The sequence below is a fragment of the Silurus meridionalis genome, chromosome 8 (assembly GCF_014805685.1).
Source record: "Silurus meridionalis isolate SWU-2019-XX chromosome 8, ASM1480568v1, whole genome shotgun sequence".
In the NCBI taxonomy this organism is placed as follows: domain Eukaryota; kingdom Metazoa; phylum Chordata; class Actinopteri; order Siluriformes; family Siluridae; genus Silurus; species Silurus meridionalis.
Window position 1 is genome coordinate 19,202,668 of NC_060891.1, and position 27,357 is coordinate 19,230,024.

Here is a 27,357-nt window from a genome sequence, read left to right on the forward strand (position 1 = left end):
GGCACATCATTATACTCTCAGCAGAGTTACACATGGGAGCCAAAGCTGTACAGTCTAGAGCATGGCGGCCATGACCGTGTTCCAGAGCGGAAGAAGAAGAGCTCTGGCCTGGCCACACTTAAGCGCCGCTTTATCCGGCGTCGCAGGGCGAGTCGCTCAGCCGACCATGCCCGGCATATGCGTGAATTGCTCTCAGGTTGGCATGTTTGTGATGTCAATGCTCTTGTGGAAGAGTATGAGGGCACAACTGCCCTCAAAGAACTGAGCCTGGCTTCAAGTCTGGCCCGGCCTGAAGCTGCCACCCTGCGATCCTGCATGGCTACACTTTTTCAGCATAAACACTGTGCTGATGTGGACCTGCTCTTTCAGGATGCCTGCTTCCCTGCCCATCGTGCCATCCTGGCTGCCCGCTGCCCTTTTTTCAAAAGCTTGCTGTCATCCACAGGTTCAGCCAATTTAAGCTACAATGGACCAGAGGTGCTTCTTGATGTGGGCACAGCAGGAATGGATGTCTTGTTGTTCTCTGCCCTGCTACATTTCTTGTACACAGGTGATCTAGGAGATGCTAACAGAGAGGCGGAAACACGACTAAGGAACGTGGATGTCCTCAGGCAGCTGAGTGAGGAGTTTGGCATGCCTAACCCTCTGGAGGAAGACATGAGGATGCTGTTTCACTCCATGTGCTACTACGACTCTGTACTCAGCTTCTGTTCTGAGCCTGAAAGTATAGAAGCTTGTGATGCTGTCGGCGGGATTAGCGGTGGAGGGATTGCTGGAGTTAGCATTGTGAAAAGTGATCAGTCAGCATCCCCAGAAGAGGACCTAAGAGCCCATAAGGCTGTGCTCTCGGCGCGATCTCCTTTCTTCCGCAACCTTCTGCAGCGTCGTGTCCGGACTGGTGAAGAGCTAACCGAGAGAACGCTTCAAACACCTACACTCATTGTCCTGGACGAGTCAATCATTCCAAGGAAATATGCCCGCGTTATTCTGCACTGCATGTACACCGATGTCGTAGATTTAGCCCTTGTGATGCGTGGCAGTCCATCAATGGGCAGTCTGAGTGAGGCACAATCTCTAGGGACAAGTAACACTGCTGGCAAGGGTGCTGTTCCCACACGTACAGAGGAAGCCATGGAGCTCTATCACATTGCCCTATTTCTGGAGTTCAGTATGCTGGCACAAGGTAATTGCTGTTTCACATACACTAAAGCTTTTATTATTTATGAACCCCACTAGAGATAAAAAAATGCAAATGGTAGCTAAAAGGCTAAGGTGTTGGAATTTTGATTAGAAGGTCACAGGTTTAAATCCCAGTACCAATAAGATGCAGAGCAAGACCCTTAACCCAGTTGTAAGTCACTCTGGATAAAGGCTTCTGCCAAATGCTGTAAATATAAAAATATAGATCTTATCTGCCTCAGACAGTCTAATGGCTTCATAAAAGGACAAAAGTAGCATGAGAAGATGATTTTGTCATGTTCCTTATATCCAAACAACCTTTCTGACCAGCAAAACAGTAGTTTGTTCTCTCTCTCTCTCTCTCTCTCTTTCCACAAAAAGTTACTTTTACTTTGAAGTCTTCAAGAAAGTGTCTTTCCTGAAGAGAACAGATTTCAGAAATTGACATCAGATTTTAAGGATTTCAAAGTCCAATGGAGACCTTCAGGGGTTTTATGCTGAAACAAAGGCTCTCCCAGCATTCTATTTTTGGCCCACATGTCCATATGGCCTTCTTTGGTTGTCACTTTTATTTAACATTTATTCAACTACATTTCTGAGACTAAAGCGACTCTTATTGTCCCCACCCCCTGCCATTTTGTCTTTCTCTATTCTTCTCAGTAATTTCCCAGTTCTGGTTTCTGTTAGCATATTGTTTATTCAAGCTTGACCTGTAGCAGTAGGTCAGCGCACAAGCCTGGGAGGAGTTTCTTCTATGTGAAAAGTCTCTCTCCCTAACACTTCTCTTTTTGTGCATAATTATAAAAAAAAAGTTGTGCTCCATTCATAAGGTTGTGCTGAAGCTTTTCTTTGTTGTAGATCCCATCTTATTGCCGGTTATGTTTGTGCCAGGAAAATGAATATTACTCGTAGTCTTCCATCTGTATACCTAAACCTGAAACTAATAAACTTTTTTCAAGTGTGTTGAGCTCACCACTGAATAAATAGATGAGCAATACAGAAAGGTATAAATACTATTTCAGAATTGTTTGGATCACAGGTTTATATTTTTTTGTTGTAAGATTCAGCATTTGCAACTTGATGCTTCTTTGGTCGATATCTTTATGCTTTTGAAGATTTTCATTGGATTACTGAGTGATAAGCTGCTATTCATGGTCACTTCAAAGGCACAATCACTGGCAGGTAATATATTGCTTTTGTGGATAAGGATAAGTAACAGTAAGATCACATTCCCTTAGTGCATTTATTAAAGCACTCAAAATTTGATGATGCACATGTTCACATAGAATCCATTAAAGATTAGAAGAGATGGCGTGCTGACAGACAAAGGACATATCAGATAAAATAACCGAATAAACGAAAGTTAGCACAAGTAATCTATCTCTTTTGATTTGATTTAGAGCAAAAATATTGGCATAATGTGATTAAAAATCGCTGTAGTAGTATGCAAAAGTAGAGGTGCAAAAGAAATATTCTATGGAGTGACTGTTTTACTTCATTCACTCTTTCATTTCTGGGTTGCAATAACAAAAGCATTTCCTCTTGGTACATAAACACAATCACTAAAAATGGTCTGGTATTTCATATTCAGAATGCTATATAGCCCAGGAAGCAAAATTTAAATATGATCTCAGTTTTCAGTTTGCTTGAAAAGGTCTTTTGAGGTATTTTCTAGTAGCTTACGATGTTTGATAATGCATTATGAGCAAACTGTGTATTCATCGCATCAAGGAATGATAAGGTGCATCATATACTGTTGGGTATGCCATTTTTTTCTAGCAACTACTACATTTAACAGGAACTGGATTATTCCCTTATCTTTAACCTTTTGCTGTTAGGGTGCATTACTCAGGAGTTATAACAAGTACAATTTTGTTGTACAGTATTATAGTACTGTAGTGTGCAGTATTATATTCTGGCCCTAATGCCACAAATGGAGCATTAATTACTCATCTAAAAAGCATTTTCATTATGTGCTGCTGAATGGCTCATGCACAATATCTATATATTAGGTTGCAATAATTATACCTTTATAATGTTGAAATTGGAACCTAAGCCACCTATTCAGGCTATACTTATTTTGGGGTGCAAAAATGTGTAGAGAAACCACAGTATCATGTATCCAATTTAAATTTTATTACAACTTACAGAGCTCATGTCTGAGACTGCTGGTGTCAGGTGAGCAGATGGTCTTCTGTTTCCCTTATGCCGCTCATGTTGAACTATATATTTTATGTGCATGTTACATGTACATGGATTGCATTTCAGAGGGGTTTTTTTAGGTTTCAGATTCAAATGAGTTTACATATTGCCCAAAGCTTAGCTTTTGTTTGTATGTTACACTCGAGTTCAAAAAGGATCTGTGACTTACAATGATTAAAAAGCATAGTTGTACATATGATAGCTGTGTGCTTTTCCAGTCGTAAAATGTAGATTCTATGAGCTCTTGCGCAAGATAAAATACACATTATTTATTCCATAACTACATAATTTATTTCTGTGCATTTGATTATTAAAATCCCCTTAAAGTTCATGCACCGATTTAAAAAAAAAAAATTACTTTGGAGAGCAAAAGAGTATGGATGAAAGAAAGCAATTAATATAAATCATCTTTCTTTCGATGTCTGGAAATTACACTGATGCACAGTTCAAACCATTGCATTTTTTGCTGTGAAGAAAAAAAAATTATATATATATATATATATGATACAGAGTTCAAACGTTTCCTGTAGTTTTTCACCAGGTTTGCACAAACTGCAGGAGGGATTTTGGCCCACTCTTCCACACAGATCTTCTCTAGATCAGTCAGGTTTCTGGCCTGTCGCTGAGAAATACGGAGTTTGAGCTCCCTTCAAAGATTCTCTATTGGGTTTAGGTCTGGAGACTGGCTAGGCCACGCCAGAACCTTGATATGCTTTTTACAGAGCCACTCCTTGGTTATCCTGGCTGTGTGCTTCGGGTCATTGTCATGTTGGAAGACCCAGCCTCGACCCATCTTTAATGCTCTAACTGAGGGAAGGAGGTTGTTCCCCAAAATCTCACAATACATGGCCCCGGTCATCCTCTACTTAAAACAGTGCAGTCGCCCTGTCCCATGTGCAGAAAAACACCCCCAAAGCATGATGCTACCACCCCCATGCTTCACAGTAGGGATGGTGTTCTTGGGATGGTACTCATCATTCTTCTTCCTCCAAACACGTTTAGTGGAATTATAACCCAAAAGTTCTATCTTGGTCTCATCTGACCACATGACTTTCTCCCATGATTCCTCTGGATCATCCAAATGGTCATTGGCAAACTTAAGCCCTTTAGCCCTTTCCAGCCTTGTGGAGGTGTACAATTTTGTTTTTTAGTGTCTTTAGACAGCTCTTTGGTCTTGGCCATGTTAGTAGTTGGATTCTTACTGATTGTATGGGGTGGACAGGTGTCTTTATGCAGCTAACGACCTCAAACAGGTGCATCTAATTTAGGATAATAAATGTAGTGGAGGTGGACATTTTAAAGGCAGACTAACAGGTCTTTGAGGGTCAGAATTCTAGCTGATAGACAGGTGTTCAAATACTTATTTGCAGCTGTATCATACAAATAAATAGTTTAAAAATCATTTATTGTGATTTCTGGATTTTTTTTTGTAGATAATGTCTCTCACAGTGGACATGCATCTATGATGACAATTTCAGACCCCTCCATTATTTCTAAGTGGGAAAACTTGAAAAATAGCAGTGTGTTCAAATACTTATTTTTCTTACTGTATATATATATGTGTGTGTGTGTGTGTGTGTGTGTGTGTGTGTGTGTGTGTGTGTGTGTGTGTGTATATATATATATACAGGGAGTGCAGAATTATTAGGCAAGTTGTATTTTTGAGGATTAATTTTATTTGAGGATTTAATTTGAACAACAACCATGTTCTCAATGAACACAAAAAACTCATTAATATCAAAGCTGAATATTTTTGGAAGTAGTTTTAGTTTTAGCTATTTTAGGGGATATCTGTGTGTGCAGGTGACTATTACTGTGCATAATTATTAGGCAACTTAACAAAAAACAAATTCATACCCATTTCAATTATTTATTTTTACCAGTGAAACCAATATAACATCTCAACATTCACAAATATACATTTCTGACATTCAAAACCAAACAAAAACAAATCAGTGACCAATATAGCCACCTTTCTTTGCAAGGACACTCAAAAGCCTGCCATCCATGGATTCTGTCAGTGTTTTGATCTGTTCACCATCAACATTGCGTGCAGCAGCAACCACAGCCTCCCAGACACTGTTCAGAGAGGTGTACTGTTTTCCTCCTTGTAAATCGCACATTTGATGATGGACCACAGGTTCTCAATGGGGTTCAGATCAGGTGAACAAGGAGGCCATATCATTAGATTTTCTTCTTTATACCCTTTCTTGCCAGCCACGCTGTGGAGTACTTGGACGGTGTGATGGAGCATTGTCCTGCATGAAAATCATGTTTTTCTTGAAGGATGCAGACTTCTTCCTGTACCACTGCTTGAAGAAGGTGTCTTCCAGAAACTGGCAGTAGGACTGGGAGTTCAGCTTGACTCCATCCTCAACCCGAAAAGGCCCCACAAGCTCATCTTTGATGATACCAGCCCAAACCAGTACTCCACCTCCACCTTGCTGGCGCCTGAGTCGGACTGGAGCTCTCTGCCCTTTACCAATCCAGCCACGGGCCCATCCATCTGGCCCATCAAGACTCACTCTCATTTCATCAGTCCATAAAACCTTAGAAAAATCAGTCTTGAGATATTTCTTGGCCCAGTCTTGACGCTTTCAGCTTGTGTGTCTTGTTCAGTGGTGGTCGACTTTCTGCCTTTCTTACCTTGGCCATGTCTCTGAGTATTGCACACCTTGTGCTTTTGGGCACCCAGTGATGTTGCAGCTCTGAAATATGGCCAAACTGGTGGCAAGTGGCATCTTGGCAGCTGCACGCTTGACTTTTCTCAGTTCACGGGCAGTTATTTTGCGCCTTGGTTTTTCCACACGCTTCTTGCGACCCTGTCGACTATTTTGAATGAAACGCTTGATTGTTCGATGATCACGCTCAGAAGCTTGGCTATTTTAAGACTGCTGCATCCTCTGCAATATATCTCACTATTTTTGACTTTTCTGAGCCTGTCAAGTCCTTCTTTTGACCCATTTTGCCAAAGGAAAGGAAGTTGCCTAATAATTATGCACACCTGATATAGGGTGTTGATGTCATTAGACCACACCCTTCTCATTACAGAGATGCACATCACCTAATATGCTTAATTGGTAGTAGGCTTTCCAGCCTATACAGCTTGGAGTAAGACAACATGCATAACGAGGATGATGTGGTCAAAATACTCATTTGCCTAATAATTCTGCACTCCTGTATGTGTGTGTGTGTATATATATATATATATATATATATATATATATATATATATATATATATATATATATATATATATATATATATATATATATATATATATATATATATATATATATATATATATATATATATATATATATATATATATGTATGTATATATATGTATGTATATATATGTATGTATATATATGTATGTATATATATATATATATATATATATATATATATATATATATATATATATATATATATATATATATATATATATATATATGTGTGTGTGTGTGTATGTATATATATGTATGTATGTATATGTCTAACCGATTTTGCTATTTTATTATTTTAAATATGTAAGGTTTTTGAAATGTAACTTTTTTCTGTTTCATTGGTGTTTTACCCATCAACAACTTACAAAGGTACTAATCCCTAAATTTTTACAATTATTCTTTTTGCTCTTTTTCTGGGCTATCAGTCATTTCAGGCACTAGGTTTGACAAACATTTATAATAAATAATGAATATTGGAAAGGCTGCTGGCTGTCAAGGAATTCATGTCTTTACATGCAGAACAAGGCCTAATTATTCCTTTTACCTGTGAGATCTGTGTTTACCAGCACTTAACTAGCACATTAAAGTTGTATAATTGGAGTAAGCAATGTTAGGACAGTTCTTCATATCTCCAAGATTTACTAACACATCACTTTTTCTTATTTTGGATTTTTTTTTGTAGTCGTTTTGATATTCTGCATGTACACCTTCTGACAGATTTTATTCAGAAAGTAAAAGCAATATTTGGTCTGTTCCATTTTTTCGATTCTGCTTTCAATATTTCAGAGGGTGATTGCACCATATTTAGATCTAATGTTAAAACTGGTCACGCAAGCATGTATTGTGTATGTGGTTATAGTTTCTATAGAATTGTAAATCCTAGCTTATGGGAAACAGAGGCAACTTGTTTCGTTTGGAGGTCATGGCAAAAAGTTTTCCATTTAAAGGCTGTGCATATAGTAGGGCAAATGAGTATTCTACAGATTAGTCCATTGATTAATTGAGTAATCAGATCAAGAGCAATACTTAATATATAGTAGAAAATAAGACTGGTTTCTTAAAGTGGAAAATTTGAATTAGGTCCTCTTAATTTAGAAAGATTAAAGTGTTTATTGCTGAAATTGAATATTAAAATATCTGTGAAAACTTAAATGCATTTAGTGCATGCCATATTACATCAGAATGCAAATATAAATAATAAAAAAGAAAATAAAAATATAAAAATCTATTTCGGATTACTTTTAAAAAGGTAAATGTTTTCTTTGTTTTAGTTTTCAATTATCCCAAACGTTGGAAACTTTCTGTTGTGTTTTTTTTGGACTGGATCTTCACCTTGCCCCTCGCTGTTTTCTCTTCATTCCTTAATTTTCATTCTGCAGCGTCTTCCGTGTTTACCTGTCCAGGGGTTTCATTTATAAACGTGACGGATACACAAAACGAGTAAACACTGAAGGCGAGAATTGGAATTGGCGACACAGATAACACGCATAACCGTTGCATGATAATTGGGGTACGCACGTTTATAAATGAGGGACCCCAGAGCAGTCCTGAGTTTAGCGGTGCATCAGTTATAATGGTCCGTGGAAAACACAGTGCTCCGTGTGTAGTTAAATAGACTATTTGTATTTATTTAACTTGAGTTACACGAGGAATCGTTACAGCCCTAGTATATACGTGTGTGTCTGTGTGTCTGTGTGTCTGTGTGTGTGTGTGTGGGAGATACAGAGTGGGGACTGTGTTAAAAGCAGGTAATGAAAGGATTATTGGCATAGATGTGGGAGACTGGACACAATAAATGTAAAGGCAAGTGGGAGCTAAATTGACTGATCAAAAAAAAAAAGGGGGGAGAGCAAATCCATTTATTTCAATTCAGCCTGCTGCTAATGATTAAGGCAAACTTTGATTTTACCCTAATCAATTCAAACAGCCACTTGAGGAGTGAAGACATCCTTTGCATCTACTCTGCACCACTTTACTACAGAAAATCTGACTTCAGATGCAGTGTGATTGCTTATTTTGCTAATTTATGCAAGAAATATAAATGTGTTTATGATTTGTAGCTGCAAATTTCCGCTCATTTCGAGCAGCATGTATATGGTGTTCATTATATCCCCATGGTCATAAATGTGAACTGCATTCCTAATTCAGATTTGAATCACTTTAAATACTTAACTCTGTCACCTAGAGGAAAAAAAACCTCTTCAAATTTGACAGACTGTAGTAGATTCTGACCTCTGTCCAACAAGAATATTGACTATTAAATGAATTCTGAAAAATACACTGACGATTAAGCATTAGACTGCTGTAGTGGCGATGAAATCCACTCAATTCAGTTAAATGCATGCTGCTTTCAAAATCCAACACTGACCAAGGGAGGTGACATTTAAAACTCTGCTCTACTATAAGCAGCAGGTGACAGACAGGTGTGCATGTCTGAGTATGTGGGTCTGTCTGACAGAAAGGTCTGTCACCTTTCAAATATTCCCAAAAACGTATTTTGTGTGTTCATAAAGTATATACATGTTTTTAAAATGATTACCACTTTGGCTCCTATTTTCATGGGTTCTTTTTGCACGAGCCGACAGCTTATGTAGTTTCACACTGCTTATCAGTAGGTACTTTAAATACATTAGTCACCAGCAGTGTGCCTTCTTCCTCTTTGTGGAAGTGATTGTAAATACAGTACAGGAATGAGGATGTTGGCTGGAAGGTGTGAACGAATCAAAAGCATTGCTGTGGTTTAAACGTTAATGGAGTTAGATTTTTCTGGTATGCCTGTAGGAGTGTTCCTGGAGAGGAGTGCGAGACCTTGGCTGGGATAGTATTTGCCAGTTTGTTGTAGCTGTTTTTATTAATTCATTTACAGGGTATATTTTGTTTTTGGTTTTCTCGCAAGCAGGGCTGGGATGAACCTTTTTATTTATGCGCTGCAGTGTTCTTCTGCCCCTGGCATTGTGTGCTTGCGCAGGCAGCTGTTGGGGCGGATGAGGCTCTGGCCTGCAGGCGATAACATCAGCAGACACCCGTGGCGCAGAAAGCATTAGCCTTTGAAAAGCTCTGAATTATCACTGGGTTGGTGGTGTTACCACTACATCCAGCGATACCCAGGTGTTGAGCTGTGGGTGCGCTGTGCTGGGGCTCTGCAGACAGCTCAAACCGATCTTATCTGTCCCCTCCAAACCCATCTGTCCTTGAAAAGTTAATGTGTGCTGGGTGGAGGGGGAAATTCAACAATCTGAAAAGGGTGGATAGCATTCAGGCTGAGATTATACCTTTTACTTTGGCAGAGAATTTTTGGAAAACATTCATATTTTCTCTCCCTCTCTCTTTCTCCCTCTCTCTCCCCCTCTATCCAGGTTGTGAGGATATCATTGTGGAAAGCATCTCTCTGGAGTCGCTGATTTCCATTCTGAAGTGGAGTTCTCAGCCGTACGGCTCAAAATGGGTCCATAGACAGGCCATGCATTTTCTGTGTGAGGAGTTCAGTCAGGTCATGACCTCTGATGTGTTCTATGAGCTTACCAAGGATCAACTGCTTACAGCCATTCAGTCAGACTACCTGCAGGTACAGCTTTCTCCTCTCTTATGACCAGGACATGTAAAGCCTAACTTGAAGGGGGAGATTATGTCCAAACATTCAATCTTCAGGTTAAAACAGGTTGGATCTGATTATATAGGTTGACCTTAAAAGTCACATAGTTCAAGACTTTTGTAGTTTCACACATCTGCTCAGTTAATGATCAATCAATAAATAACTTCCATGTCCTCCACCTTTGCATAAGAGGGAGGATGTTGTGGCAAATGGAAACTTACCTGCCGAACCTGTCCGAAACAAGATAATGCAAGTACTGTTCAAAATGAATTTGATTGCTATGGATTATACTTATGTTTAATAAATAAATAAATAAAACTAAATAATTAATAAACTGCTAAGAATGTGGCAGTTCAAATTCTGCCTAAGATACTAAAGTCTTTCGTATCTCCTTGTGATAAATGCAACTTGGTTTCGAGCAGCACCGAAGCTTATGTTAGTGTTTTGCTTATCTTTTTATGATGAACATGGGTTTTTCCAGATTGTGTATTTGTTTCTTCAGACAACCTGGTATATTTAAGGAAAGTAAATGCCATGATATTTAAATAACTTAAAGCAACTTGATTATATGCAACTGCAAATAGTTTTTACTGATTTTCTTTTTTCATTTCATTTCTTTTTTTTTTTTAAGATTTTTAAATGTTAAGAGAACATTAAGAGTATGGTATTTTAACAACAGTGTTGTTATTCCAATGCTCTTATTTGCAGTTTCATGGTGTATAATGGGGTCCAGAAATCTAAAATCATTAACAAAAATGATTCTATTTTTTGCTTTTTTCTCAAATTTAATGCAACTTTCATTACAAGTTATAGTTGAGTGCAAAGTAGAATCATAGACATGTGTATGAATTTCAGTATTTCATTTCCTTTTTTGATTTAATGACCATGTAATGTAAACTTTAAGCTTGTGTGTTGGATCCAAGTCATCAGTGTTGCTTGTATGTGTAGTTCAATGGAAGGCATTAGACTGACCTTCTGTACAAAGTCATCCATTTGCTTTCATTTAAATAGTAACCTTCAGAAATCCCTCTTTTGTTTCTTTTTTTGTTTTAAATGTTTAAAAAATTTATTGATTTTCAATTATATTTTTAAAAATCCCAGAGTTTTTCGACCTTTTCCTCTACCTAGAATCTCTATTATATAGTTTCCGACATTACATTGTGTGCAGTATAACAAGTGAGCTGATGACCCATTTTCCTATTTTAATTACTGTGCATCTCGTAGAGGGAAGCTGTCTGTACCACTTAAGTGCTATTGGGGGGGGAAGAATCTCACATTTTTACATGCTCCCATTCTAGCCACAGTGTTGATTTTGGGTTTTAATATAGAATTTAAACCCTTCTGGTATGTCATGTAAACAGCCTAGTAATGTACACAGTACTCCAAAGGGAGATTTATGCAAAGATGTCTGTCATTTTCAGGCATTCATGGTAGGTCACATGGCTAGGCATTCAGTAGATAGAGGAGCCACTGTGTGAGCTAATGTGGTGTCTTTGCTCCAGTCTGTCATTAAAGTCTCAAATTCTTCAGCCCATCTTTGTGAAATATGAGTGTGGTAATATTCCTTTGCCTCACTGTCTCCCCGCCCTCTCTTTCACAGGCGAGCGAGCAGGACATTTTGAAGTATGTGATTAAGTGGGGCGAGCACCAGCTCATTAGGAGGATGGCTGACCGGGGTGAGATTGCTGTTCCCATTAACCCTCATGCACTGCAAATTTTCACCTCAGATATATACCCTCTTAGACTCTGTAGCACACAGCAATGACCAATGTATAGTCATGTCGACCGATGTATAGATATGTTCTGTTCTGGCATAAACTATACAGCACACAGAGGTATAGTATAGCGAAACTGCCAGCTGTTAACCGCTTTTTCTTTTTGTGCTCATCAGAGCCCAATCTACTGAGCGGTACTGCTCACAGTGTGAATAAGCGTGGAGTGAAGAGAAGAGATCTGGATATAGAAGAACTGAAGGAGATTTTGTCTCTTCTGCTGCCTTACATCCGCATGGAGCACATTCTCCCAGCCAACAGTGACGTCCTCACTGATGCAGTAAGTGCTCATTGTATGTGTAAATGTAGTGATTTTAAGATTTTATGTCTGGCAGTGCAGACTGATGAAGCACATCAGGCCCCACGTGACCTTTTTAGTCTCTCTCATGCTGCTAGTTATTGCCTCCTGAAGGAAGGCTTTTGTGGACACACTGTAGGCAGCCGAACTTGGTTTGCTGAGGTGGTTGTGCTTTTTTGCAGATGAAGCGTGGCTTGATCAGCACTCCTCCGTCAGACATGCTGCCCACAGCAGAGGGAGGCAAAGCGAACGCCTGGCTTAGGCAGAAGAACACGGGCATTTATGTGCGTCCACGTCTCTTTTCTCCCTACGTAGAAGAGGCAAAGGTAGGCCCGCATTCTGTTTCATCACGTTGTTCTGAACATCAAAATCATTCATATTTATTAAACAACTTTGGAATAAACAAGTTTATTGTACTGCAATGATGGTGATGAAAAACCTTTTCATGTTGTACATTTATAAGATAGTATTTCCTTCCTGAATCTAAGTACTTGGACTAAAAGCAAGAACATCCAGCCATGTGAAAGCTAGGAATGCAGGAACTGCCCCCCTGGTCCACTTTTTGGGTTCAGGGTCTGCTTGAGGAGAGCTCTAATGTGAACTGTACTGTATGTGAAAGTAATCAACTTGTAAGCAACAAAGGTTTACCTGGATGGCTAATGAGTGTTCAGTCAACGTAAAGAATATTTTAATAAGCATTAATTATATTACATGCATCAGCCAGTCACAATTTATTTGACAAGGATTTAATCCAGACCAGAGGTGACTAAACAATTTTCATTTGGGAGGGATTTGACATGGAATTTGGGAGGGAAAGACATGGTTATAATGTGTCTCGCTACAAACAAGCTCAAAATCAACCCTGGTTACAGACCTGAATATTCAGGCCAAGTGTGCAAACACCTGACTATTAATCTTTTAAGTGCTGAATGATTAATGGCACTACAGCTTAAACAAGTCAGTAAGCATGGACCAACAGCTATGTATACTTTTGTAAAACAATTTTCCAGTGAAGACCAGGAGACTTGGATATCTTTCAGCAGTAGTCTTTATTGCAGAGGAGCCTACACGTCAGAGTGTACTGCTTTGGCACTGCAGTGATCAAGTCCACTTTAAGAACTAAGCAGTGTGGTTTTATACACCATTTTGGGGGGGGCAGTCCCTCTGAAGGAGATCAAAGCACTCAGGTGACAATTCAAAACACGCGAGGGAAGTAGCTGTCCCGGCCCAGATCTCTCTCTCTCTCTCTCTCTCTCTCTCTCTCTCTGTCTCTGTCTCTGTCTTTCTGTCTCTGTCTCTCTGTGTCTCTCTCTGAGACCACTTCATTATCATAAAAATGCAGCTTTGTCATTCTCTCAGATCATTGGTTAAATTGTGAGCAAATGTCACCAACACAGCAGGAGACTGAGACAAGGCGATACCTTGCCCCATAGTTTCATACAAAGGAGCATTAGGGGCTTACAAACCTCCATACAGCACTTTGATTTTACATTATCATGTAATTTATGATATTACTTAATTTATCTCCTAAAGGTTTGTGTATGTATGTATAGTTCACAATACAGAAGAATAAAATAAAACTACTAATTAAAAATTACATTCCTGCAATACCAATATCATAGTGTCTTATATTTTAATATTTCAGGCAGCCAAAAACTGTGATCATGATCAAATCTGTGTGTGTGTGTGTGTGTGTGTGTGTGTGTGTGTGTGTGTGTGTGTGTGTGTGTGTGTGTGTGTGTGTGTGTGTGTGTGTGTGTGTGTGTAGTCAGTCCTTGAGGAGATGATGGTGGAACAGACGGATCTGGTACGACTGAGAATGGTGCGCATGTCCAACGTGCCAGACACACTGTACATGGTCAATAATGCTGTGCCCCAGTGCTGTCACATAATAAACCACCAGCAAATCACTGGCAACCAAACCACTGCTCCGTCTGTTGTGGCCAATGATATACCAGGTGAGTGACTATCCCGAATCACACTCGTAACCAAAGCTTTTCAAGCAGTGCTTAGTAAAGACGCTTAGAGGATGTGACTTGAAAGCGATGTTTTTCCAAGTTCCCTTATAAGCAAAGGCACAAAGGAACTGAAAGTCATTCAGTGGAACATTAGTCTCTGTTTGTGTAATCGTGTGACTGCACATGATTGTAGAAAGTCAAGAGAAGTATTGCATTAAGAAAGACTGAGGGAGTCTGCGAGTGTTTGTGATCACTGATGCAACCTTTTGAAGTCCTTTCCTATTTATATCTGCATGTGTGTGTAACAGTGCCCAGCTTGGCAGTGGTTAGAGAGATGATTTCCAGGCTACAAGAGCTCAGACACACAGATCAGGTCCAGAGAGCCTATGCTCTGAACTGTGGGGAGGGAGCTACAGTGAGCTATGAGCTACAGCTTCGTGTTCTCAGAGAGTTTGGACTGCCAGATGGAGCCACAGAGTTGCTGCAGGTGAGAAATTTGCAGCACTCAAAAATGTTTTTACAGCACACCTTAATAAAACTGTCTATACTGAAATGACTGGCTGTTTAATGGTTATTCTTTGCGTATCCTATGCTGGCAGAACCCACACAAGTTCTTTCCGGAGGAGCGTTTCGGAGATGAGAGTCCTCTTCTTAGTCTGCGAGTCGGCCGTTGCAGAGTGAATAGCTCCCCTGCTATGGACACTATGTTTACAGAACTGGAGAGCCTTGGGAGCCTAAACCCCCCTCTTCCTCCTCCACCTCCTCCATATCATGCCATGTCTGCCCAGGCCCAACACAGAGTAGCTTGGGGCTCCAGGGTGGCACTGCCAGCCCCTCCTCGCTCCTTCTCGTACCCCTGTAACCACACACTACTTCAGCAGAGAGGATCCTCCATGCCCAAATCTGGCAACCTGGCATATCAAGCTCCTGACTACAGCATGGCTGAGAGCATAGGGAAAGCACTTAACACAGAGTCCTGTGGGGTAAATGTTTACATTTTTGAGCACTGAGCAGTATTGTGCTTACGAGTTATCGTTTCCTCTGAACTTCCTCAGGGTTACATATGACTCCTTAAAACCGAAATGTCCGACCATAAGCCAGAACCAGGATGGAGAATCACGACCATGTTTTAAAGAGTAGTATGATTATTAGATGATTATTAGTATATGAGCCAGTGTTTAGATTAACTACATTTTGTGGTAGCATAGTGGTACATGTTATTTCTATATTATAGTAGCTTTGTAAAGGGGTTAAATAGTTTTATCAGCTGTATATCAATTATATATAAATTGTTAAAAATATATAATTGAAAAATGATTCTCAAAAGTTCTTTACACCCCTAAGTTTGTTGTTTAGGTATGGAAAGTCTGCAGAATCAAATGGTTCTTGTTTCCAGGCTTATATATACATATTAGAATTTTAAAACCATGATGAACTAATACTACTGTTGTTACTGGTAAAGTAATGTAGAATCACACATTCTTGGTACGATTGATAACCAAGAGTGTATATCGATTCGTACTTTAAATTTACTCTCTGCTATTTTACATGTGATATGAAACAAGCTAATAATGTAAAACCTCCTACTGTTAATCTTCCAGAATTTAAGAATTCAAATTCACATAAACTTTTGACTATTTTTAAGCCAGGTAACATCATTTGTAATCAATCTCACCAATGTCATGTATTCATATATTAATATATTTTTTATTCTTTTTTTTTTTTTTAGGGTCTGAAACCTCTGATTAGTGATTACATGCCAGACATTGCCCTTGGAGTGTCCACTATGACTCTGTCTGAGCACAGCAAAGCTCAGGACACCACTCTTCATACTCATCCCAACATGGTCTCTACTATTCCACACTACCCACCTGGACCGTGTCCGAACGGGCGATACTCTCTCACTCGAATCTCCCACAAGGGACATGTCCCCAAACAAAAAGCAGAGCCTTCGTCTGAATATCCAGACCTTTATGACTTGCCCTGTCAAGATTCTCTTGCATCTAGCCGTCCTCCTCAAGCCACCTACACTGGTCCAGACGTGTATGGACCAAGCAGAGGGCCATGCAATAACATCACCCTGTCATGTCTCCCTGACACTCTGTCAGTTCATACCCAGGCAAGGCAAGGACAGCCATCTGACTCTCTTCATTTGGATGTCTTAGGCCAAAGGTTGGATTTGGACCATACCTCCTCTGGAGTATCCTCAGTAGGGGGAGGATATGTGCCCAGTGGGCGCTCATTAAATGACTCGGACCTGACATGCGGTCTTGGACCTTTAAACGGAGGTACAGAGTTGTACAAGGAGCACAGCTTAGTTCCAGATGGGACCACGGACATGAGGGAGGCCTGTGGAGGAGCTGGTCACCACAGGAACGGTAGTGAAGAAGCAGGAATAAGCCGAGATCGCAGGTCACCTAATAAGCCAGAGTACCAGTATAAGAAATCTGCACTTTAATAGCAGATACTGATAGGACATTGAACTTGGGCAAAGACTGTTACAAACAAGTGCTGAATTTCAGTGTAATCTTACAGGTAGCTATATTTCACTTCCATCACTTCCAGCTTGTTAGAAGGACTAAAGGGATCTGTCCTTTCAGGAAGTTGTGAAGTTTTTAGCAGGATTTTCTCAAGACTGTTCACTAAGGGTTCGCATGTGTGTATGTAGTAATGCAGAGGGTTTTGTGTCTCTTTTCATTTTAATGGATTCTCCTTGATACCAAAATGAATTCAGCAGAGTCTGTGACTGACATTAACTGATGAAGGTAACATCAATAAAATATGCCTCCCATTAAAAATGGGACTCAAAATCAGCTCCTAGATGAAAGTAAAACAAATAAAAAGAAAAAAACACAGTGCCAGTCAAAAATGTGGACCCCCTGCTCACAGCGTTTTTTCATCTTTTTTGTTTTATTGAATTATAATTATGACATCAGCCCTATGTAATACCAAACTGATTATTTATATCGAGTAAAGCAAATCAAAACTAGTTTGTATTTTTAATTCTTCAAAAGATTCCTGATGAACAGTTGCACTTTCTTGACAATTTCCCAACTAGCTTCTCTAGGGAGATTCCCAGAATTAAACTCAGCACTTCCTTTTTTCAGGCTGATTCAGGCCCTTAAACGAAAAATAGTTTGGAGAAACAAATACACCATTTTAATTCAAGCCAAGTTGAGTAGAGGTTTATAAAAAATAAAAAAAATATTAAAAAAAGGTTTATGTTACTTTAAAACAAAATATCAACCACTAGCCTTCAGCAAAAAAATTCTTTAATACAATGAAAAATACAATCGGTGTGTCCAAACTTTTGACTTGTAGTGTTTATCACATACCAGCAAAGAACTTATTTTCCTTTAGGCTTGGATTTAGTATATTTAGAATGAATCAGTTTTTGGGGCTGTAAACAGGAAGAGGACACTTAACCTTTTCTTATAGTGGGCTGGATACAAATGGATATATAACTATTTAAAAGCTACATCAATGATGTTAGGTCACCACACGCCACTAAAACAGCAATTACTGCACATTGGCATGGCTCCAACAAGTCTCTGGAACTGTACTGGAGGGATAAACATTTTTCCACAAAATATATTCCCTCATTTGATACTTTGATAATGGTGGTTAACCTTTTTATATTGTCCTTCCCCTCTGCATGTAGTGGACATCGTGTTTTATTGTGTAACTTTATATGGCGCAATTATTCATCTGATGGCTTTTTGTTTGGTTGCACACCATCCCAGAACGACCCGTCTTGGTACTGAGAAAATATTCAAAACCGGTGCTTCTGGTTTTCAGTGGCCAAACATTTGTCTAACAGTATAAGCATGATGTCATGCCTCAAAATCCAAGATGTCATTGTGCCATAGGCCAAAAGTCATAGCGAATATTGGCAAGTGTTAGTCTTAACCGTTTTCTTTCAGTCATCATAATATCCTCAAAGTATCCCAGAAAAGGTTAATGGTTAATATAAACATAATGCATGTTATGTTAAAAAGCACCAAGTGACTGACAGTCATTAGTTTTAATAGTATCATGCACCTGGTAATGTTTTGTATATATGTAATGTAGTGATTTTTAAAAAATATATATACCATTTTACACCTATTTAAATTACATACAATGTTATAGTATCTACAGTCAGGACTGTTCAATATTTACATTCACACCAGTCTTGAAAACGATTAATCCATGTACTGTAGAAAACATGAACATGCTCCGGTTCACCTCCTTCTCCTCCCATCCAGTGGCCTTAGCTGTGGATTTTAAGCTCAGAAATCGAGGAAACAAGTGCAAGCCATTACATATTTTCCATGGAATTAATTTGATGAGCCTTGAATGAGCTCATAGTTAGTGAATAATGTACATTTTGTAGAGGAAAGTTTGTGCAGCGTGGACTACCCTGATCTAGTATGCTTCATTTTGTAATTTTTACAGTACCACCTAGTGGTAAAAAACATGCCAGAAAAAGTTGTTGAAGTGCACTTTTTTGGGGGGCCTCACTCCTAGAATCTAAACAGGTAACAGCTAAACAAGCATTCAGTACATCATATATTCATCATTGGACTGCATGTCAGCTACTGATCATACATGTATGCAATGTGACAATAGAGGATTTTGTAGCTATATTTTCCAGGCTTGATCCAAAGCAACACTCTATAATCCACATTTTATACAGTATTTTCTAGGATTTATGAATGACCAGTCCTTATTTGGCTGCATCGTTGCCGACAGATTTAAAGAGTAAACGTGAGATTTGGATACAGTGTAAAAATAAGTCATTATTACATATTATCTGTACTGTGTGTGGGAAACCCTTAAACACAGTAACACGCTGCTAATGCACTCAAACGTTCTGTTTTGCTGCTCATCACGATGTACTTTAGTAGCAGAAACAGGTTTTTGCATTTATATCCATTTCAAGATACGTTTGCAGTTGTTAGAGAAATTTTTTTTTTGTCCTAAATAAGAGGAGAGGGCCTCGTGTTCATTACTGCATCTAGAACAATGCAGCTGACCTGAGCGTGTGCCTTGCGTGTGCAGAGGCTAAGTATTTTATTAAATTGGTGATTTTGGCCTATGCAAGCCTTCTTAGGAGCCTATGTAAATGGCCTGTACTGCCTCATGTACATCTTTTTGGAAATTAGGATTTTTAAACTCTTAGCTACCTTTTTATTTGGTTTTGATTTGTGTTGTGGTTTGATACTGTTTCTAATAAATATGTTGAATGTACTTTAATATAATTGCATTTTCTTGTAATAAATTTTCACCAGGTATATTTTTCTACTGTTACCTCAGAGAGGGTAAATAACAGTGACCGGCTTTGCGGCTAAAAAGCATCCTTAGAATAAACTTGCTTCAATAATGTTGTTGTATTTTCATTGTGTGTGCGTGTGCTGATTGCTGACACGTTTGTTCATCGCAACACAAGTCTTGATTTATGTATCTGAAACTTTGAGCAAAATATGACAAGAAGCAACATGCATTTGTACGTTGTATTTAATCATCCAGTTTGACAAAAGCATAATCTAACATTCGTGAGTGTTGCCATTGAAACATCTAGGGCTTCTGGATCCCAGCCAACTCTCCAGCCCAAGAGTATTGACCACCTTGTCCATATGTCTTAATGTGGACATCAGTAATGTCCACTCCATCTACATTAGATGGGGTGAGGTGTGCAATAAACACTAGCAGCTTAAAACTAACATTTGCCTTTGCTTCTCTATAGAGACAGCAGTCGTTTTCAATTTGTCTGTTTATTCCAAGAAGGAAAAAAAAAAAAAACCTGGAATGCAAGGATGGCCATGTGTACCAGCTCAGCTGCAGTAATACTGCCCAACAGAGGCCCGTCTTCTTTTCTTTGCCTGAAGATCTTCAAAAAACATGTGGATAGCCTCAGGGGTCACATCCTATAACCACAATAGATACATTCTTATTATTGCAGTTCTGTACTATTAACTTCAAGTGTGTACTTTACAAGTAGATGCTAAAAATTCTATTAAATTTTTTACCTTTCCCTGATCAGCAAACTGCTGCAGGAACTCACGCAGCTCTGTTTTCATTTCATTATACTCTGTGAAGACAAAATTACCAGTGTTTTAATATTATTTAGTTTCCAAATGTATGCTTCTAACTCAATATCTATCTATTCATTATCATCTGAGTAGGAAAAAGGATCATATTTCAGAAATTTCTATTTTCTATATAAATTTTTTTTTTTTTATTAAATATTGGCTTGGTTCACTGAGCACAGTAATTACGTTACATTTTAACGTGATAATTTTCATGTTCAAATAAATGTACACCTAACTTATTTCCCTAAAGGAAAAAAATGTGGCGGTGATTAAAAAAAAAAATCAATGTGCTGCCCCAAGTTGGTGAAATGAATATTCTACTTTTCAACATCTAGAGGTGTGTTGTGTACAACAACACAGTATGCCCAGTTCAAATATATTGAATATTAATTAGTCACGTCAAAAGCGCTGACTATAAACGAAATTATTACCGACTAGGAGTTTAATGTAATGTTTTGGACATGTTTTTGGATTAAACCGAACGAATAGCTAGCATTCAATGAAGCGAGTCCTCCTGGGTATAGTTACATACACCAGCCTCGGCTAAATGGCAAGGCAGGTGGAGCCGCAGCTAATTATAATAAGAATCTAAGCATCACACAAACAACTAAAACGCAAATGTAACACATCCGAAGTTCTTTACACCAACATAAAATATTTAGCGTCCAAAAGCAGGTCTAGTCAATCCATTCCATTTATTAGTATTTAGAAACCCCCAGGGCCCCACTCTAATTTTTTTTGTAGAATTTGCAGAATGCATCACAAATATAGCTACTTCTTCAGACAAAGCATTTATTGGTGACTTTAATATTAGTTTTGATAATCAGGAAGACTCTTTAAGAACAGCAGTGGTGTCCATTCTATATTCAGTAAGAATTAATCAATGTTATAGGACCCATTGCTAGTGGTGGACACACTGTTGATTTGATAAAAATTTGGATTCAATATAGAAAATATAGTCATAATTCCACAGTCTCAAGCTATTTTAGATCATTACCTTATCTCAAAATCTGCCTCAGGCATTGCATTAGTACCTCGCCATGTTACCGTGTTAAGCATACGTTCGCGTTAACTACAGCAGCGGGTTTTATCGATAATCTTCCGGAGTTGTCGACATGAATTCGATCTCCATCTGACCCCGCAGAGCTCGACTGGGCCACTGAATGTCTAGAAATCAACGTTCTGTTACACTCTAGATGATGTAGCCCCCCTCAAAACCAAAATGATCAGGGAGAAAAAATTAGAACTAGTTTCTCTCTCCTGGTTTAGGTCTTATCTGACTGATCACTATCAGTTTGTTGATGTAAATTGTGTGTTCTTCACGCTCTCTAAGGTAAAGTTTGGTGTTCTGCAAGGGTCTGTTTTAGGCCCACTGTTTTTGCTTTATATATGCTGGCTCTGGGCGAAATCCTACATAAACATGGTAGTCGATGCCATTGCTATGCTGACGATACACAGCTGTATATTTCAGTAAAGCCAGACAAGAGCTCATCTTAACCATGTTAAGTGTGTATTTGTGCAGATTTGTGCTTATTGAGCCATAAGGGTGTTAGTAAAGTCAGGTACTGATTGACGAGGAGGAGCCCTGGAGTGCAGTCAGTGTTCCAGTTCATTCCAAATAAGTTCAATAAGATTGTGGTCAGAGCTCAATAGCAGGCCACTCAGGATCTTTCACTCCAATTTATGAAAACTATGTTTTCATAGAGTTTGCTTGGTGCACAGGGACAATGCCATGCTGGAACAAGTTTGGGTCTCCAAGTTCAGGTGAAGGGAAAATTTCAAGATGCTACTGCATCCAAAGACACGCGATACAAATTGCTTGATTTCTTCCAAACCGAGTGTCCAAGGAAACCCTTTGACTTGAAGACTGCATATTATCATGTTGATCTAAGGTGACATTATTAATAATAAAAATCCTTTTACTTCCACGTCAAAATATAGTAATGACAATGACCTGTGCTTGGCACTAATTTTAGTATTAAATGTCCAAAGATATCCCCTGGCATTTTGTAAATTTTCAGGGGTGTCCAATTTTTTCCACAAAGCACCAGTGTGGGTGCAGGTTTTTATTCCAACCACACCACAAGTTCACACCAAATTCTACCTGCTTAAATCTAATGATTATTGGGTGTGGTCCTTCATTGGTTGGAATGAAAAAACTGCACCCACTCTGGCCCTTTGTGGAAAAGATTAGACACCCCTTGTCCAGTACATATATAGATTAACCTCATATGGTTCTTGTCAGACAATGTTTATGTATAACTATGTAGCCGACATAAACTCATCATCTTCTTTCGGCTTCCTCTACATCTCCTCTTTCAACCCAACTACCTGTATGTCTTCACTCACCACATCCATAAACCTCCTCCTTGGCCTTCCTCTTTTCCTCCTTCCTGGTGGCTCCATCCTCAGCATTCTCCTACCGATATACCCCATGTCCCTCCACTGCACATGTCCAAACCATCTCAATCTCGCCTCCCTCACCTCCTACATGCGCTGTCTATCTAATAAACTTGTTTCTAATCCTGTCCATCCTCGTCACTCTCAACGAAAACCTCAACATCTTCAGCTCTGCTACCTCCAGCTCCACCTCCTGTCTTTTACTCAATGCCACTGTCTCTAAACCATACAACAAAACAGGTTTCACCACAGACATAAACAATATGAGAGCTAAAGCAACTATTAGATTATATAAAATAAAATAAAAAATACTAAATTTATTATAGTTTTTTTTCTCAATTAGATTAAGAACAAAGCCTTTATGGATATAAAAGCAGCTGTTCTACTAGAGCGAGCAAATTCTTTTGTAAATGATTAAGTAGTAGGGTCAAGGACTTAAATAGCTCTTTATGCTCTATTACTTACGATAAATAATCTCCAGCTGCTGGACACGGTCCAGGGAACCAAGGCAGGACATGAGCAGGTCTTCCTTTAGTAATGCCTCACCCTTATTCTCATATGCAAGCAGGGTGTCTGACTCATCCATTAGGAACTGAACACCAGCCTCCACATATGATTTCTAAAAGGAAGATAAGTGAACAAAACAACAGATGGGGCAACTTGGACAGAACACATTGCACAAGGTCATTACTGGGATCCTGCAGGAAACCACTGAGGGTGTGGGCGGTTTTGGGTCCTGTGAGTAAAGTCAGATATGAAGCTTGTTGGAGAAAGAATGACCCAGCTGAATAACATGGTAACATTTTGGATTAAGCTTAGTGTATATGGTTCCTTCCTGTTTTATTTAGATCAGGGTGTGTGTGGTTTCATTTATTTGTTTATAACCGACCATGTTTTCAGGAAATACCACAGACAGAAACAAACAAACAACAAAATGGCTGTGGAATAGGAATTTTTTTCCCTCTCAAACATGCACAAGCATTCTAAATAAAAGTTCATACAAATACAAGTTTGTACTAAAATAAGACTTACCTTGCAGTCTGTGCAAATGCAAAGCTTGGGCCTCCAGTCATATGGCCAGAACACTGATCCCACCCTTGGTCTCACCAAGCCTTTGGCCTTTAACTCCTTCAGTTTGCATGGAATGGTTTTAGACTGGCACTTAGCAGGACACCTCTCCATCTCCTCACGTGTCCGCTTGTGGTTTACAGCCTTAATTCCATTACTAGTGAGCTGTTAAAGTGAATGAAATGCACCATTTAATTTAATGGTGTGTAAACTGTGTTCAAATGGAAACTAAAACACTTGTCTTGTGACTGAATTAGAACCAAGCTCAGCGTAAACATTTTGAACCCTCTGATGTTAGAGAACGAAAATTGTATTAAACGTTTGTAAATATTTACACAATGCAGACAGATGCAGTAACCACTCTGTCGTCCATTATGATCTGTTACTCACCCTTGCTTCCTTCTGACAGTCTTTACTTGTGGAGGGCTCATCATGGCCATTACTGCATGATGGCAACAGTGCCTCCTTCTCCTCTCTATTCCCTGCCACAGATGTATTCTCGTCATCTGTACTCAGACTCAAATTGCTTACTGGGGGATCTATAAGAAATAAAAGCATACACGTTACATCCCCATGCCTGTAAACACTGCTGTAAAGGAATGAAAAACGGTGTGTGATCACATGCTACTCACGCGCAAAGTAGGCAGCATAGGTCCAAAGGAACGGCGCTTTGTTCATACAGCTCTCACACACCATCTCCAGTAAGTCCTCAGAGTCCACGACTGAACATCCCAGATGCTGCAAAAAGAAGGGAGGCGTTCAAATGTTAGCGATGATTTTAGAAACGATGGTGCATGAAGGACTTACAATACAATACAGATAAAGAAATACTCGCCGTATAGCAGCTTACCTTCGAGTGAAACCAGTCTTCACACAGAATACACTGAATCATCGATTCACCAACCTTCCATCATAATGAGAATTAATAAAAAAAAAGAATGGCACATATCTAAATAAAAAAAACTGAATGCAGATTTAATCAACATATATGCAACAATCAGGCATAACATTATGACCACCTGACTAATATTGTGTTGGTCCCCAGACCTGATCCGTCAAACATTAACAGCATTAACTTCTTCAGCAGTTTTAGCTACAGTAGCTCATCTGTTGGATCAGACCACACATGCATCAATGAGCCTTGGCCATCCAGGACCCTGTTGCCGGTTTACCACTGATTCTTCCTTGGACCACTTTTGATAGATACTGAGCACTGCAGTCCTCAGTTTTGGAGATGTTCTGACCCAGTCATCTAGCAGTCATGCATCACTTGCTGCCTAATATATCACACACACTAACAGGTGCCATGATAACAAGCTAATCCGTGTTATTCACTCACCTGTCATAATGTCATAATATTATGCCTGATCGGTGCATGTCATACGCATACTAATTTTACAAAGCAAGAAATGAGTGGAATATTAGCAACATATACCTTATCATTCTCATCCGGGTAAGGTCTGTCACAGGAGCAGTATCGGCCAAAGAAATTGTGATTATAAACGTTCTTGCTGTTCTGTCCCTCTTTGTCCTGTGAATAATCAATAAATAAAGAGAGAGAGAGAGAAAAAAAAACCAACAGTGAATTTAAACATGAAAATCTACAACATATTGTAGTATTAGTCAGAGCACTAATTTGCAGTAGTGCCTGGTATAGTTTATCAGACCATGTCATGGTACATCATACATTTGTGAACAAAAACACTGCAAAATTAATGCGTCATATGAAAGGTACATTTCTTTAGGGGAAAGGTGGACAGACTGTTCTGGATTACATCCAGCACACACTTACAGCAGTCAGTTTGCATTTAAACAAGCCAAACTTGCTGTTCCCGCAATCACAGCGAAAATTCCTGGAAAAAAAAAAAAGAAAAACATATGCAAGTCATGGTGTGGTATGATGAATTAACAAGTGATGAAGGTTTCAAACTACAGGTTGTTGATATGAGAAGTAACTTCAAAGCTTTAGAATTATACCTTTTTGTATACAGCTCATAGATATTGTGGGTATCGTGGCAGGTGTTGGCACAGGCGAGGCAGACTCCAGCCGGCTCCATGCCTTCACCTGTACAAGTGCTGCAGGCAAACACAGCCTGTCTTTTCACATATCCCTGCAACATACAAGCAAAATCACACCACATATAGGCTTCATTACATACAGCCATCTACCCCTGCATTAATACACTACATAAGGGAAATTGACATGGTCACTCCACCTTATGTAGTGCACTACAGGTATAATAAGCATCGGTTTGGGATTCAGCCACAGTGACAGACAAAGCCCAAGGATTATGTAGTAGTCTGATCACATTCTTTAATATCGTCCACAACATGCACGTGATAACTGATTATACATTTTGAAATAATATCATTATTATTATTATTTTTATTATTATTATTTAGACTCACCTGAGGGTATGAACACTTATCCGGATCACTGCCAGCCAGAACAGCTAGAGCTTCACACAGCTCCTCATCTTCCAGATCGTCCATGGACCCATTATTCCCTTGCACTTCATTTACATCCATTCTCTATACTACACACAAAACCTTAACCGATCAGTCGTCGTGCTCACACAAAACAAAATACTGTTACAACACCAACAAGCACGCGTTTAAACCGCAGTAAGACCAGGGAAACAACAGCGGAGAACAAACCATGAGCAACAAACGTGCAGCCCTTTACTTCCGGTTTGGGCCGGGAACAAATTTGGCGCGAAATAATGCTACCTTCACGAGCTCCTCGATTGCTTCTCATGCAGCAGCAACAACGTGTGCTTTCAAAATAAGCGCACAGAGCTAGTTAGATCAGAATCAGAATCGGGTTTATTGGCCAAGTGTGTTGACACACACAAGGAATTTGGTTTCAGCTGTTAGTGACTGTCAAAGTACAGACATAAATAAAAACTATACATTGCTTGGACTATATAAGACAATACAGACAATGTGAGACAATATAGACAGTATGAGTATTAAATAGGGATAGAGATTGTATGACAGATCATATGGCCTGATTGCATCTGAATGTTCATGACATTTAAACCCATTGTCAGAAATATATCCACATGCATCAGACGATTACACATGTAAACCAAATAGCACTAAGGGGTATATCAATAAGGGAAAACAAATTGCAAACATTCGACAAAAGACAATTGAACAAACTGGAGATTAATAACAAATTTTAGATTTCTCAAATAGCTTTTAAGCTCTATTATTATAACTCGCGTTTACGGAGATTTACACCTTTCAGTGTAAAACTCGTTTTTACAACGATATTTGAGAGCAAGTGAACGCTGCGTGAATCACAACAGGCACACAACAGAAGCAAATTAGCGCTTTTTTTTTTTTTACATATTTCTACTGGGGGAAAAAAGTTTATATAGAGTAAAAGGACTAAAAATAAATGTTTTAATATATTTTAAATAAAATCTCTTACATGTTTCCTCACGGTGTGTGTCTGTGTGTAGCAGTGAGCAGCATAAATGTGACTGAGGGACAACAGGTCTCATTCAATACACATTCACTCTTTCACCAGAACACAGAAACTTCTCTTCTCCTGAGCACTGAACATAGAATAATCC

At 39.0% G+C, this 27,357-nt stretch overlaps 2 protein-coding genes across 3 annotated transcripts in view; one reads left to right on the forward strand and one right to left on the reverse strand.

The window, feature by feature from the left end:
• The window catches only part of LOC124389930 (BTB/POZ domain-containing protein 7-like), a 30,710-nt gene extending 13,490 nt beyond the window's left edge, over window positions 1–17,220 (forward strand). For both annotated transcript variants that reach the window (XM_046855536.1, XM_046855537.1), the window contains exons 3-11: window positions 2–1,183; window positions 9,968–10,176; window positions 11,804–11,879; window positions 12,095–12,255; window positions 12,456–12,599; window positions 14,042–14,231; window positions 14,540–14,718; window positions 14,831–15,214; window positions 15,961–17,220. In XM_046855536.1, the coding sequence (XP_046711492.1) occupies window positions 2–1,183; window positions 9,968–10,176; window positions 11,804–11,879; window positions 12,095–12,255; window positions 12,456–12,599; window positions 14,042–14,231; window positions 14,540–14,718; window positions 14,831–15,214; window positions 15,961–16,689 (3,254 nt within the window). In that variant the 3' untranslated portion in view covers window positions 16,690–17,220. The remainder of the gene's footprint in view (window position 1; window positions 1,184–9,967; window positions 10,177–11,803; window positions 11,880–12,094; window positions 12,256–12,455; window positions 12,600–14,041; window positions 14,232–14,539; window positions 14,719–14,830; window positions 15,215–15,960) is intronic.
• Window positions 17,221–19,712: 2,492 nt separating this feature from the next.
• LOC124389931 (putative E3 ubiquitin-protein ligase UBR7) lies at window positions 19,713–26,500 on the reverse strand. The gene is made up of 11 exons (XM_046855538.1): window positions 26,183–26,500; window positions 25,751–25,884; window positions 25,566–25,626; window positions 25,209–25,304; window positions 24,624–24,677; window positions 24,406–24,511; window positions 24,164–24,312; window positions 23,738–23,938; window positions 23,171–23,324; window positions 20,243–20,304; window positions 19,713–20,140 (listed from the first exon to the last, which is right to left on the reverse strand). The coding sequence occupies exons 1-11, from the start codon at window positions 26,300–26,302 to the stop codon at window positions 20,048–20,050; spliced, it is 1,230 nt and encodes a 409-aa protein (XP_046711494.1). The 5' UTR covers window positions 26,303–26,500; the 3' UTR covers window positions 19,713–20,047.
• Window positions 26,501–27,357: the final 857 nt, after the last annotated feature.